This window comes from Aethalodelphis obliquidens, unplaced genomic scaffold (assembly GCF_003676395.1).
Source record: "Aethalodelphis obliquidens isolate GAN/ISIS:26980383/991018 unplaced genomic scaffold, ASM367639v1 scaffold11, whole genome shotgun sequence".
Classification (NCBI taxonomy): Eukaryota; Metazoa; Chordata; class Mammalia; order Artiodactyla; family Delphinidae; genus Aethalodelphis; species Aethalodelphis obliquidens.
In genome coordinates this window covers 33,234,019-33,249,748 of record NW_020837955.1, presented here as the reverse complement: position 1 = coordinate 33,249,748, position 15,730 = coordinate 33,234,019, and the positions used below count along the sequence as shown (strand labels likewise).

The 15,730-nt window shown below is 40.6% G+C and overlaps 1 protein-coding gene across 9 annotated transcripts in view; it reads left to right on the top strand.

Moving 5' to 3' along the window:
* Positions 1-1,480: 1,480 nt before the first annotated feature.
* Positions 1,481-15,730, top strand: part of FAM204A (family with sequence similarity 204 member A) — a 97,856-nt gene continuing 83,606 nt past the window's right edge. Inside the window, exons 1-5 of one of the 9 annotated variants that reach the window (XM_027112721.1) lie at positions 1,481-1,501; positions 7,561-7,799; positions 8,331-8,418; positions 8,772-8,802; positions 8,991-9,090. In XM_027112721.1, coding sequence (XP_026968522.1) covers positions 7,566-7,799; positions 8,331-8,418; positions 8,772-8,802; positions 8,991-9,090 — 453 coding nt within the window. In that variant the 5' untranslated portion in view covers positions 1,481-1,501; positions 7,561-7,565. The other 8 variants (XM_027112720.1, XM_027112716.1, XM_027112718.1 and 5 more) reach the window with 8 other exon arrangements.

The following is a 15,730-nucleotide window of genomic DNA, read 5'->3' as shown; positions in this document are numbered from 1 at the left end:
ACAACTGCACAAAAAAGATTTTATGAGCGCACAGCAAGATGGACGCTGCCTACGAACCAAGAGAAGAGGCCTCAGAATGAAATCTACTTTGCTGACACCTGGATCTTAGGCATCCCAACCTCCAGAACTGTGAGAAATAAATTTTTGTTGCGTAAGCTACTTAGTCTGTGGCATTTTGTTATGGCAGCCCCAGCAGACTAAGATAGCAATTAAGAGGCAACAGTGTAGCAGTCACAACAGCATTTTCCTACACATCCTCTCTTTAACTACTTTTTATGGATTGGATTCAGGGAAAAACACTATTGAGGGGCTGGACACATTTGGCCAGGAGAGTTTCATACAGATCCTCACACCACTCAGCCCAGCTTCTAATCGAGCATCAGAGAATGTGAGTGTGAGAAAGGACGTTAGTAACCCAAACTTGTCATTTCAGGTTTTGCTGTGATTCTGGGGTCATAGAAAACTACTCCATACACCTGGCACATGTTCTGGAAAACAATGGGGGTGAGGTAGTTGATAGTTAAGTATTACACTTAAACATCGGTTTATACTAAATTGTGATATGTCATTGAGTGCAATACAAAATTCTTTCACATTTTTAGAATGCTTCAAAGAAAGGCATTACTGATAAGGCTAATGTCAATACCAACTGAAAATTACTGTTGGCAAGGTAATGCCTTAAGGGGTTTATGTGTATTTTGTTACATAATCGTTACAACACTAGAAAATAGGAATGTATTCTTATTATTATTACAGAACGTTATTTCAGAAAATGGAAGCATTTCTAAAATAGCCCCCTCCCATCACGGTCATATTATGCTGTTTTATTTTCCTCATAGAGCTTTTTTTTTTCCCCTGTTTTTTTTTCCCTTGCTTATTTTCTATGCTTCCCTAAGCCCCTTCTCAGAGCTTAAGACAGTGGCTGCCACGGAAAAGGAGCTCAATGAGCTTTTGGCCAAGGCCACATAGCTGGTCAGTGAAGCAGCTGCCACGATCACCAAACGGTAAGCGCCACTAGAGCAGAAGTAGGGATCATTTTGCTCTAAACATAGGCTGGCAGGGTGCCTGCTCAATAAATATGTACAGAAAGAAAACAAAGTAAGGAAGGGAGCGACGGGAAAAGGATGTATGAATGGAAACGTTCCCAGAAGGGTCTAGAGAGCTTCTGCAGTGACTTTCCGTCCTTGGGGAATGAACTCAGTTCAAGGTCTAAGCCAGCACTTTCCTCACCACGGAGTACGGGAAGGAAAGGAGAAAGAACAGTCTTTAAAAACGTCCAGAAGAAAGAAGAAAACGACGAGAGAAAAGCTGGGAGAAAAGAAGTAGAAAGAAAGGAATCAACCCCTTCCTGCCTATTTAAAAGCATAGCTGAACGCGGCCGGTTTCCATGGCGACCCGAGGCCAGAAAGGCCTTAGCCTATTGGCTGAGATTCCGGAGCCAATGAGAAGGCGCGATGTTGACGGGTCATAAGATGGCTCCTGGACGGCCGGCTACGGACCGGTGAGTAGAGCTGGTGGTTGGGCTGGCTTCTGGGCGGCCCGGACTCCGGTATGACGGACCTGGGAAGGCCGGGTGCGGGGAGCGAGGGAGCCAGCGTGGGTGGCCTCACAGCCTCTCCGCGGAGCCTTCAAACCCTTTGGCCGGGCCCGCGGGAGAGTCGGCGGAGCTGGCCTCCGCTTTGCTTGGACCCGGCGTCGCAGCGCCTTCCCCGTCCTGTTGGTGGGAGAGGGGTTCTTCGTCCCACCTCAGCCAGAGTGAGAGGGGACGAGGAGACAGACTTTCGGTCCGGGAAACAGTCTCTGGTTTACAATTGCTGTACCCGGAAGACAGCTGCAGTCAATGGGAGTGTCAGCAAGCTAGACGTCCTACATCAGAATCTGCAACGCTTAGTTCTGTGCTGGGAGGGGATTCTTCCCGCTCGGGGATCGGAGTGTGACCCTGCTGCCGGAGAGCCTGCAGAGTTACGGGTTGTGCAGCCAAACAGGAAAAGATGTACCTTTCTAGAGCCACCCTATTGCTGTCTTGCACCATGTAAGTATTCTCACAGCTGCATCCAATTTGAAATGAGCTTCCAAGTGTTATTGGTTACTTGTAAATCCTTCCGTGTAGGGTTTTGAGTCTGGGGAAGTGTTGGCTAAACAAAACACTCACTTTGATGAAAACATATGCATACATGCAAAATCCTGCTAAATAGTTTATCAGGGTAATCAGATTGGTAACTTAAATCCGAAGTCAGGCCTGTGATTCAGTTGTACTTTCTCTACCTTTTTGAGAAAAGGGAGCGTATTTATTTCATAAACATGAACAGGACATTTACATTAATGTTGATGACAGCATGCTTAAAAGTATTTCAGTTAAGTAACTAATTCCCAGTCACAGAAACTGATTATTGTGTAAATTATTTAACACAATCTTGAGATTGGTGGGTGGTGGCTTGTGACTGTCATACAATTCAGATCAGACAAGATTCAGATTTCTTTATTTCTAATTGAATATAAAATCTGGGAAATAAGACAGCTTCATTTGGTAAAAATGGAATTGAAATTCTGGAGTATTACAGGCAGGAGACATTTACCCAGTAAACTGCTCAGATTGGGTTTTGGTTATACACAGTTGCCTGGACTTCCAGAAAATGTGCCATTATTACCCAGACCTCTGAATGTGACTTCAGGCGATTTAGCCTAGCATTTTACATAGCTTTCTGCCCTTAGAAAGTGAGAAGAAAATTCTCACTGTTAACAAATGTTAACAGAATTACAGGCTGGAGACATTCTTCAGACCCATTCTCTAATCTGTGTCACCAAGAATATATTACTATTTAAAGTCTGTTCTCTATAGAGTTTTCAAGCTATAGAGTTATATTTTTCTAAGATAAGTGGATTACAGTGCATTAGGTGAGTCCGTTACCTCATCTGTAAAAGGGGTTTAGATAATAATTCCTAGTGGAAGGGTCATTGGTGAGGATTAAGGGTAAAACGGTGCCTGTCACATTGTTTGTATGCCATGTATAGCGGTGACCTGCTTTGTTTTTCGTTTTGTTTCTGTTTCTTCTGTCACAATTGGGGTTTCTTTCCCTTTCTGCAGAGCATCTTTTAGGTGTTCTCTCTGAAGTGCAGAGTCTTACTGAAAACTAGCAAGCTTGCCTGTGGTGGCTGGGTTAGGAGAGAACCCTTATCTTCTGGGGTGTTGAGGTTTAATTAGTATTGTTCTGACTGCGAGAGGATGGAATGTTACAGCAAAGAATGAAGTGATTCTGGGCATTTGGGCACGTATAATACTGAGATCCATAAAGAAACATTTTAGAGCAGCAGGACATCCCAGAGATCTGATCTGAGCTTAAGAATAAAGACCCAGACAGATGCAGTGCCTTCCCCACAATTTTGTTGTTCAGGATCAGGAACCCATCTTCTGACTTTCAAAACAGTGTTTTTTCTGCTACTCTACCACTGGTTCTCAATCCTTTCACAACCTAGAACCCCTTTTATTATAATTTGATATCTCCATGGATGCTATATTTTGAAAGATTGTGTCCACTAAACTATATTCATTAATTTTTGTTCTTGTTTTTTTTTTTTTTTTTAATAAAAATCAGGTCTGTAGCTACCAGAGTCTCTGCTGAATGAATGTGTGGTGAAGAATAATGTTTCATTGAATTTAAGTCTCCTGACCTAAAGGTGGATGATATTGTTTGAGGGATAATAAAATATATTGGGCTTTTTGAATATTGAAATTAGCTTAGAGACGTCCATTACTGTCTTCATAAAACTTTGGGAAAACCTAAGCTGAGGAACTGCTGAGCTGTGTCGTGTTCTTCTAGGTGCATTGCCGTCTGCCCAGGTGTGCTAAGTGTAGTGACTGTGTTTGGTTTCCACGGGCAAAAGAAAGCCCAGCCATTGAGACGAGGATGATACATAAATATTTTTTGTTCATCATAAATCATGTCAGCCCTGGACTAAAGATGTGTTCTGCATAGCATACACAGAATTTTTTTTGTAGAATAATTGTGGAATTGGAAAAATCTCTCCAATATGAAATGGAGAGGCTGATACTCAAAACCATAGAGAAAAAAGGGATTCTGAATGATTTACATCTTCTTTGGGGCTAAGTGATAAAACTAAAATATTTGACGTGCAGGCTAAAAACGTGGAAATTTATGTATTGATACACGGAGTGATCTATAGACCTGGCGATCATCTACACTAAAAAACTTGTTTCTTGTTCTCTGGTATGCCACGTCTCTTGAGAATTGCTGAGTAATTTTCACATGTGAAGGGTAATTTGGAGTGATCTGCTTTAAAATGAAGGAATGCACTCTGGAAGGTATGAGGTGAGCAGCACTTCAAAGAACTGGAGAATCACAATCCAGACGAACACAACAGAAGTAACGGGGCCTGATAGGACCAGTTGGTACCATAGTACAATACAAATGTATGCATAACATGTATGTGCTTTGAGTAGAAAGACAGTGTTTTGGAACGTAAGCCTAAAACAAGTCACGAAGCAGCCACTCCATATTGGCTGACTTGCAGCCCAGCTGCTGTTCAGGGGGGCACTTTGCACGCTCCTCAGTGAATAATCTGTGTTTGTCCGTGGCCACCAAGTTGCCCTGGTATTTGTGTGTGTGTATGTGTTTTATGGTCAGAGGAGAAGGGCACATCACTTTACAGATATTTAGGAATTAAGTTCAGAAACACACCTTATTTGAACTTTGCCTTGTTTTATGGATTTGGACATAGAGTCCACTTTTTAAAAGTTATTTTAATTTTTTTCCCCTGTGGGCACGCACAAGAAACTATCATACCAGTCAGTGGCATCCTGAGGACAGTTCTTAATGCCACATCAGCAAGAACTTACTAAAAATAGATGATTTTGAGAAAGTCCAAAAGTGATCAAAAATGATTGAGGGCTGATGAGGAAAGGCATGCCCTGTCCATGGCAACTGGCACTGCTTCCCAAGGTGAAACCCATTTGGGTGCCCAGAGCACAGAGTCACCCTGTGGAGATACTGAAGCAGTGGCCCAGTGGAGGAACTGTGCCCATCTGAGCGGTCACAGCTGAAGTCTGGGCTGAGTGGTACTTGGCTGATGGACAGAAGCTTGCCATTTGTATAGAATGTTGGTTCCATGAGGTTAGGCATTTTTGCCTGTTTTGTATACTGCTGTTCCTATGTCTTGAAGAGTGCCTGGCACACAGTGGGCATGTAAAAGATGCTATGGACAGGGAGGAGAAACAGTGGCTTCAAACGTAGAACCCCAGTTGGTGCTAAGAAAGCTAACTCTGAAACTTGTTACTGTCCTTGAGTCCCGAAGTGGGATAGTGAGTCTGAAGGTATATTATGTCAGTGGCAAAGTCATGATGGAGCTTATTATCACTCCCCTCCCCCTGCTTCTCAAAACAGTAGAAATATTTTTATTAATAGCACAACACCTGTTTTTCAATACTGGCATGTTTTACACTATGTCCTTTGTGCTAACAGAATATCTCAACATAACCTCCATTCCAACTTTTAAAATCCTCAGGCCAGATTTAGGGATGGATCCAGGTTTTATAGGGCTTGGAGCTTATGTAATATGAGGTCTCCTCTTTAAAAAAAGGAATACAGATTTAAAATATAGAAAATCAGGTATAGTGCTTTGGAAGGACCTGTGAAAAAGAAGAGCCTTGAAGCTTAGGTTCCATTTATCTTCCTGGTAATTTGCTTCTGGTTTTATTGCTCCATTCAGAAAAAGACATCAACATTTTTAATTGAAACTTGAATCAGACTGTGGAAATCAAGGAAGTAACTGACTTGCATCAATTGCTAAGTGAATGCACCTTAAACATTAGAAACTTCAAAGCTACCTTATGGATGCTGCCACCCATGATAGAAATGATAAAAATGCAGTACCTGGCCACAGAAGTAATAATAATGATGGCAAAAAGAACTTAGCATTGATCAAGTCCCCAGAACCTCCTAAACACTGTGTTGAGTGTTTCAATAGCTTATCTTGTTTCATCCTCAGAATAACCCTGTGTGCAATATAGTTATTCCTGTAAAACAGATGAAAAAACTGAGGGTCAGAGGTGTTAAAAATGATTTCCTCATACCACTAATATATGGTGGAGTCAGGATTACAGTTGGAGTAATTAGATGTTAGAACCCTTCCTCTTAAAAAGCCAAGAGAATGTTTTGGTGAGAATGTTTCAGAGAGCCAGCAACTATGAGGCTGGACCCAGACTGAAAAGTGAGAGCTGATTCTTCGGACTTGGGAGGAGGTCCTTAAAAGTTATCCGGCATCCATTATTCAGAGTAATGCAAAATCCCGTGATACTTTGTCTCAGAGACAATGCTGGTGGTTTTCTTACTAGGTTAATGCAATAGGGGGCAGAAGGGTTAGCAAAAAAGGTTTCCATCTTTCTATTTTATTCCTTTAAGTTGATCGTAAATCTTGAGCCGTACAGCCAACTTCTGTATTCTAGGCCTCTTTTGAATGAACTGGTTTTGGCTCCTTACGTATGCTAAAATAGACTGTGTCATGGAGATTAATAGTGAAAATGTACTCAATTATAATTTTAGCAAATGATTACAACCTCAGTTTTTAAAAATCATTTTTATTAGACTTAACAGTAGTTAATGGTTCTCTCTACCAATGGGCTGTATAACTAATGATAAGAATTACCCTGAACTTTAACTTGTTTCCCAAATACAGTATTATTTTAAAAAGCTGTATGTTTTTGTTAAATTGTTAGGATTGTACTCCATTTAGTATTACTTTAGCAAGCAGTATAAAATGTAAAACTAGGACATCCTTTTTACCACCATACTTTTCTCAAACTACCTGCATAGCTTAAAATTTTTCCTTTGAGTAATACTTTTCCTACTCTGTAGTCCCCTGAAGTTTCGTGCGTTCAAATACAGGCGAAACATCCAATTTTATTTTCTCCTCTGTTACAGCTTGAAATATAGTATTATAATTCTTAAGTTGCCTGCAGTGTATATTGTTAGGCTCTTAACATTCTTGAGCCGTGAATGCTTTTACTGAATTTCTTCTTTTCTTTGGACAAGATTATCCATATATTAGAGAATCGAGGTTCTATTGTCATTAAGTCATTCATCTGTAGGTGTGTCTTGTAACAAACTTGCTGAAAATACACTTTTTAAAAATTTATACACACAGGGCTTCCCTGGTGGCGTAGTGGTTGAGAGTCCGCCTGCCGATGCAGGGGACACGGGTTCGTGCCCCGGTCCGGGAAGATCCCACATGCCGCAGAGCGGCTGGGCCCGTGAGCCATGGCCGCTGAGCCTGCGCGTCCGGAGCCTGTGCTCCGCAACGGGAGAGGCCACAACAGTGAGAGGCCCGCATACCGCCAAAAAAACAAAAAATGTATACAAGCAAAATAGTTAAATTATCTTAATATGGAGGATACATCCCACTTTATACCAATTAAAAAAAAAGTTTAGATAGACTGTTCCCAAACCATTGGTATAATTATTAGGTTGCTGGGGTATCTTTTAATGGTTTTAAAATTCTTTCCATGTCTACTTTATACGTTTTAATTCATTTTTTTCCCTTTAGCAGAAAAGATGTGGAGTGGGCTGCTACCTCCTGGCCTAAATGAAAGTGATGTTGAGTTGAATTCTGATGATGAAGCCACAGTAGAGAGCTCTGAACTTAACTTAGAAGAAGGTAAAGAAGATGGGACCATTACAAACACAGAGGTCTCAGATATCCCTACAGATGGACCAAAAACTGAAGCAGAGGCAAATGTAAATGCATATGAAGAGTGTCCCTCTGGAATTCCCTTAAATATGTGGAATGTAGGTTTTCTCTGACGTGTTCTTATTAAAGCCTGTACCTGTGTGTTTGTGCATGTTCCTGTGTGTGTCTCTGCTGTGGTCAGAATGTATATGTTCTTGGGAGGTAAATAGGTACGGAAGATTGACTCAGAGTAATTTTATTACTCTGTGGGTCTGTGGGCAATTCACTGGCCACTCAGATACTTATGTTCATTTTTGTTTTGTTTTTCATAAAAAGAGGAAGGAAAAAAAACAGTTAGTAGGATTAGCTACTTGGCCTAACATAATACAGTCTTAATCTCTTTGTTGTCTATGAGCCATTGACTTTTATCCTCAGATTATCAGATTGACTTATTTGGAAATAAATGAAGATAAAAACTCAGGTTGTGAAAGTCTCAGACAATAGAGTATCTCAAGAAGAACTGAACTAGTTTCATTAAATTTGTATTTTTATAAATGTTATAGTTTTTTATTACTTAACATGTTATTTTTCAGATGTATGCTTTGCTTCAAAGCATATTTGCTTCTTTCTTTTTTTTTACTTTTATGTAGAAATTTCAAGAACTGCATACAAAACATTCTGAACAGAAAATCTCAACTTCAAGATCCAGAAAGAAAAAAAGAAAACGCTCCAGAAAAGGTGTTTTAATTTAGGTTAATTGTCAATAGTGCTAATATTAAATTGTGACCAATTGAGCTCAACAATTTTTTTTTTGTTTTTTGTTTTTGTGGTACGCGGGCCTCTCACTGCTGTGGCCTCTCCCGTCGCGGAGCAACAGGCTCCGGACGCGCAGCCTCAGCGGCCATGGCTCACGGGCGCAGCCACTCCGTGGCATGTGGGATCCTCCTGGACCGGGGCACGAACCCGTGTCCCCTGCATTGGCAGGCGGACTCTCAACCACTGCGCCACCGGGGAAGCCCTCAACAATTTTTAATAACCATAATTTTGAAATAACCGAATACTTGGTATTGACACTGTGAATTCTTTTTCAGGTAAATTGAAGAATGAAGAAGAATCTCAAAGGTAGGTGGAATTTAAAATATCTGTCTGTCCTAGATAGTACTGTAGAACTTGTACAAATAGTTGAACTACTTAACCTCTGAAACGTAAGAACTAGTAGATGTAATATAATTGTAGTAACCAATTAAAAACAGTAAATGTAAAAGTGAGTACATTTTGTAAAACATGAGTTATTGTCTCTCTTCTTACAGTGAACAGTCCTCAAGTGAAACCCAGTTGAAGGAGCTTACTCAGTATTTTGGAGTCAACGATAGGTTTGACCCCCCTGTTAAAAGGAAAAAAATTGAAAAGGTAAGATCTTTTTTATTGCATCTTACATTAGCCAGTGGGAAATGTTTGTAGTTAACCTTGCCTAAGGTGTTTCTCCTCATTAATTTGTTCAGTGAGGAAGTTAACGTGTGCAAGATGCTAGATAAACAAGTAAACATATAGTTACAAATCGTTAAAAAGGCTGTTAAGAAAGAAATGAACAGGGTATAGTGAAGAAATTAAAAGGGAAGCCCCACTTTAGCTGAGTGGTCAGGAAGTCCTTTCTTAGAGGGTGCCGTCTCACTAAGACCGTAGGATGGGAAGGAACCATCTGTATAAGGAATGCTAGTGTAGAGGTGATAACCTGGGTAAAGATCCTAGGGGTGGAAGAGTCATCATAGAACATTTGAGTAGACGTAAGAAGGTCAGCCTGGCTGGACGGGGTCAGTGAGGAGGAGGGTGGGTGGCCCAAGGTAAGATTGGAGAGGCAGGCAGGCAGGGACCAAACTCTGTAGGACCTTAGAGGACAAGGTAAGGAATTGGGTTTTAGTCACAGTGCAACTGAGAGACATTCAAGGGTTTTAAGTTAAGGGAGTGATGTGATCTAAGTTACGTTTGAAAAGATTGCATCTTACGTGGAAGATGGACCTTGGGGCAACAAAAGCAGATGAGAAGAGGACAGTTAAGAGACTCTTCCAGGCATGAGATGATGGCGGCTTGAACAAGAATGGTGCTGCTGAAGATAGGAAAGTGGGTAGAGTTGAGGTACACTGTAGAAGTAGGATCAACAGTATTTGCCTCCTGATTGCTTATGAGGTGGTGGGGAGATTTAGGATTATGAGGGCAGGGAGAGAACCATTCAGGGTTTTACTTAAGCAGTGGTGTGAATAGTCATGTGAATTACAAAAATGGGAAAGCTTTGGAGGGGAGGTTTAGAGTGGGGCCTAATCCAGAGTTAATTCTGGGGCATGGGTAATAGCAAGCAGGGATAGAGTAGACTGTTGGTGAAACGAGGCGGGAGCTTCAGGAGAGTCTGAGCTTGAGGTGCATGCTTGGGAGTTGTCAGGCTAGAGATGGCGTTAATATTTAGTAGAGGCTTGAATGAATGAATAACTTATACATTCACTTAGGGGAATGTTGACAGACTCCAGGAGCATGAAAATTGAGCTCTGGGCCATAGGGACAGAGGCACAGAGGCCTGCTGGTTGAAGCCCAAGGATATTGTATCCTGCATGTATAGACAGGATCATTGCTGTGTACTACTGTGTATAGAGGTGATTACCATTTTCTGGTTAATCAGTATTTCTTATGAAAAACCTCTGATTTTTAAACCCGTCATTGGGTGGAATTGCCTCCTTGAGGGCACATGCATTAAGAAACTGACACAACAGAGTTTTACATGCGAACCTTTTGATTCCAAGTTTGCCAAGAATTCCTGTCACCTAATCCCTAGAACACTGCGGAATTGGAACCAGGATCACCTGCTGCTGCAAATAATTAGAGCTGTTGAGCAATCTCCTTTTTCCAAATGTTCAAACAGGTGTGGAAATGCTAAATTTCTTACAAAGAGCGAGCACTGGTAGAGGTGAAACTGAAACCCAGGCTTTATTGCGCCATTCTCAGTTCTCCAGCTTCACTGCCCAAGGGGCTGGTGAGCATTTTAAAGTGTGATTGCTGTGCTCTTGACTCCTGTGATTCTGGTGGGCTGGGAGGAGGGATCTTGCGAGGAGGATGCTCTTGACTGTACCAAACCTGTTCCAAAGCCTGAGGAGGAGGCCTGTGCTGACGGCAGCGGGCCCCGGGCCGTCTCTGGCCCGCCTGCTTCAGAGTCCCAACCTCTGACTGGATTGTTCTTTTGAAGGAAGAAATGGTTAAACGTTGGTTCTCATAGGAAATGTTTTTTAAAGTTTTATTTGTGATTTAGGTGGTCTTTGATCTTCAACTGTTTACAGTATTTGTTGTGTTTTCTCATAACTGTATTGACTTTAGAATGTCTGAATTGTTTCTTAGTGAAGTTAAAGCTATGAAATTCAGATTTTAGCCTTTCTAAAAAGTAGAAATTTTGAAGGCATTTTTTTACAATCTATCTGTATTAGAATATTTTTATTTCCCTACATATATGAAATTGTACCTTCTTGATACTTGGAAGATAAGGCCAACTTATTCTTTGTCTAAAATTTGGAATTTGTGAAGAGTAGCTTTAATCAAGGATACTAGGATTTCATGTGCAAAATCTTTTAAACAACTCAGTTTTAGGAACTAGTGTTCTGTTTTGCATTGTACATTAGATGAATTCTAGAAAGAATTATAAGTCAAACACCATTTTAAAAAGGAATTTCTGTTTAAGGGAAGACCGCTCTAAACCCTTTTATAATCACCTGTTGATCTGTTTTATAAGTTCGGCTTTTCCTAATGGTAGGCATTCCTCTGTGTGAATGGCATCTGCCCAAGAAAGTCATGGCATCACCTAAACAAGGAAACTGATGCTGGCCAGGCTTGTATCTGCCCAGGATGTTGCCAGCACTTAATATTCTATAAATAAGTGCAAGCATAAGAGGAAAGGAAGGATTTGGTGAAGCCAGATTATCTCATATCCTCTTGGTAGTTCAGCTTAACTGCATGCCAGCAGGTTCACACTCATTCTTTGGTTTGGGATCACTGTTTCACATGCGCCCCTTTTGCTGTCATGCTAAAGTCTCTACTGTGAATCCAACAGAGTAATAGACATTAAAGAATGTCCACACGGGGGGCACCAAGATAAATGCTAAGAATAAATGTAAGTTCAGCAGATAATAGCACTGCCCAAGAAATCTAGAGAGGATCATGAAAATCCGTGATGCAGTATGGACAAAACTAGCATGGATTTATAGTCCATTATTTTACTTCTCTGGAGCAGAGGCTGATCTGTTACCATATCTCAGAGACCCTTTTTAGTCTCTTTTCACTCAATCACTCAACTCTCAAGAATGGTAAAACAAAACAAACTTCTTACATCTATCGTGTAGTCCTTTTTCTTTTTTTTTTTTTTTTTTTTTTTTTTTTTTTTTTTTTTTTTTTTTTTTGCGGTACGTGGGCCTCTCACTGCTGTGGCCTCTCCCATTGCGGAGCACAGACTCCGGACATGCAGGCCCAGCGGCCATGGCTCACCGGCCCAGCCACTCCGCAGCATGTGGGATCTTCCCGTACCGGGGCATGAACCCGTGTCCCCTGCATCGGCAGGCGGACTCTCAACCACTGCGCCACCAGGGAAGCCCCCTTTTTCTTTTTTATTCTTTTCCTTCTTTTCTTTTTCTCTCTTTTTCTTCCTTCCTTCCTTCCTTCCTTCCTTCCTTCCTTCCTTCCTTCCTTCCTTCCTTCCTTCTCTCTCTCTCCTTCCTTCCTCCCTCCCTCCCTCCTTTCCTTCCTTCCTTCTCTCTCTCTCTCTCCTCTGTCTCTCTCTCTCTTTCTTTCTTTCTCCACTGCCAAGCCAAAACTGTTGCTCAACCAAGGATGTGTATTTACAACACTGCTGTCACCTGCTTCCCTGACAGTGCAGAGAGACTTATATTTTTAAAATGTAATCTTCCTAATATCCAAAGCTGTTTTAAAGTGTTCTTTGTATTAAATACAGCTATAATTGTGTTAATGGCAGCAGTTCTGGCACTTATCAATAATTCTGTAATCATAACAATTATTTTGTGTCTATGTGGGAATTTCTTTAGAATAAATTTTACTCATTAATTTCATTATAAATGTCTCAAGTATTCTTTAGTTGAATCAGTTTGATTAGTCAGCAGTCATTTTTGAAAGTAGTTTTATGTATACTTAATGGATACTTTTTGGCAAGAAAAACCAGAGGTACTTTTAAAAATTTTGAGAGTAACTGCACAATGTCTTTGATAATTTTTAGTTGTTTGTGAGAGGAAGCTGCTATTGTATAGTATGGCTTTTTTCAAACTTATTTTTTTAGCAGAATACTCTTTCTTACTAGAATCTTACACGGAGCGCCAATACAAAGATCACAGGCTGGTTGCCTTGAGTAGGTGGGTGTTGGGTGGGTTGGGTGGATGGTGGGGTGTAGAGGTACCATGTTGTTCCCCTGGGATCAGGTACAAACCATTCTCTCGTCATCCTTATGTGATCCCCGTTGGGTGGGTAGTATGGCCAGTATTATTCTCACAATACAGATGAAGAAACTGAAGCCTAGCATGATTTGTCTAAGAAAACAGAGCAGGTTGAAAAGTAAAATAGTCCCAAATCTAGATTTTTCTGAAGTAACAGTCCAACTTAGTTTTTTACTTACCTGATTCAAATAATTTAGGTAGGCGTGATTTTTATGTAAAAGTAGTAGCACTTAATTCTTAGTTCTTTTTTTTCTTCCTCCTTTATGGAGAGATTACCTAATTTTTTCCCCTAGGTATTTAGGTCTAATCATAGAACAACAAACTTGAGTGGACACTTCATTTGTATTAAGGTTTGAAAATGGAATATGTTATCTGAATAAATATTTAATAGCAAAATTTCTCTAGAAATATATTGTTACAGTTTGACTTAAAGAGCTTTAATCGGTATGTTAAAAGAGATTTTGCTACACATATATGGATGGTTACTCCTTAATGTTAAACCTAATACCCATAAATTTCTTAGATATTTATAGTACTGCCTTGACGTCTGCAACAAAACTGTTAATAAGAGCTTACTTATTGCCTCATGGGAACCTGTCAGATACTGGGCTTAGATGATATTCCACCTGGGACCAAGTTGCCATCCCTAAGTTTGTCTGTACTGAGGTATATCTGAAGCTAAATTTCGATTCCTGCCAGAAGGCCTCTTAGGAGCATGCTGAGGACCTGCAGAGTATCAGCAGTGCTTCTGTGCCCCCTGCCACTCCTGTGGTATGAAAGATGCCCTAGATAATTCCAATAAAGGTTACTCTGGGGTCCAACTTAAGACTTTTAGAAAGCTTTAATACTCAAATCTTATTTCATGAGACTACTTACTGACTCAAAGTTGAAACCTTGGGTCTTATACTTGGGTCTGAGCCCTTGACAAACTATAATGAGGTCTGTAGTAATATAGAGCTGAACCTTCTTTTTGTTTTAATGGTATCCTGATAGATATAATATAAATAGCTTATTTATTGAATGACTTCTATGATCTAAAAACTTTGCTAGGTATTTTACTTTTTTTTTTTTTTAACCTTTACCATAACTTTGCAAAGAATGTGGCATTATTCTCATTTTACAGGTGAGATAACTGCAACCTTATAGAGGTTTAGGGACAAAACCCAGGGTTTCTTGGCCAGTAAGTAGAGGAGCTATAATTTGAACCCAGGTCTGACCTCAGCAACCATGTTCTTTATAAACTATTACTAACTTTTAGTCTTAAGGTGATGGAAATGTTTTACCTCAGGGTTTTTTTTTTGTTTGTTTTAACATGAGCATTTTGAAAATATTTGGAATGTTAGTATCTTCTTATAGAAGCAGAGAGTTTGGGTGTGCCTGTGGAACCAGAAATTTTTCAGAGCCAAAAAGAACTATTATATTTTACTTAAATAAATTGCTAAAAAAAAAAGAAAGAAAGAAAAAAGAAAAGGGAGGAAAAAAAGAAAGTCATGTGTAGCAAAACTTTGTTGAAATAAAAAAAAAAACTTTTAAAAGAGCTAAAATCAAAGTTGACCATGTAAGTGGAATTCTCGGATTTTATTTCTAGGAGAGAATTTTGGTCATCCAAGCTGATTCTCTCATTTTCTTTAAAGAAACGGAGCCTTATGAGTTAAGTACCTCCTTTACCTGGCGCTGTGACTGTGTCCTCTGACTCCTGGTCCAGCACTCTTTCCACTATATTAGATGCTGCTTGGAATGGCTGGGGGAATGGGAGTTAGTTGATGGTGGAGAGAGAGATTTGTAATTTTAGCTAATTTATTTTTAAGTGAAAATTATACCTATCGGCCCAGCAGTTCATATAAGTTTCCAGAAAAGGGGAATGTTCTTGTTTTCCACTTTGTGACATTAACCGTAAGCTGTGGCTCTGTGGCAACCAAAGGGAGTTAAGTTAGCTAGTTGCTGCAGCGAAATGCCTCGCTAAATAAGCAGACTGCTGGTTTAGTTCCTGGGCATTGGTGGTAAAAAGAGATCTGCATTATCCTAGGGCCTGGAGTAAAGGTGTACAGCACCCAGGTCCTAAATAATCTCAGGAAGCCTAAATAATTAGAGGGAAAGAAGCAGACCTATTATGTGGAATAAGCAGGACAGGCTGGAGAATGGATGCTGTTAGGTTGCTGAGTTGAAAGTGCTGGAGAGAGACGTGGCATGCAGGCACAGCAGCAAGCAGGGAGCGGTTAGGTACTGGGCATCGGGGAGGGTGCTGTGGGGTCAGCGGGTGTATAGGCGTGAGGGAACCTGCAGAGATAGAGAAGGTAACATCCGACATGAGACTTACAAGGGTGGTTAAGATTTTTCAAAGAGAAACACATCCAGAGGCACAGGGAGTATGAAGAGACTGGTAAATGTGGCCAGAGCATAGGAAGTACAGCCTTGCCCAAGATGGGGCTGAGAAAGCATTTGGGGACCCTGTTCTGAAGGGATTTGGGTGCTATTCAAAACGAGGAAAGAAGTAATAGTGTTTGGAGCTGGGTAATGACATGGGATCTGCTTTAGGCAAACACAAGACTGGTTTGACGAGGGTTGAAACCTTACAAGCA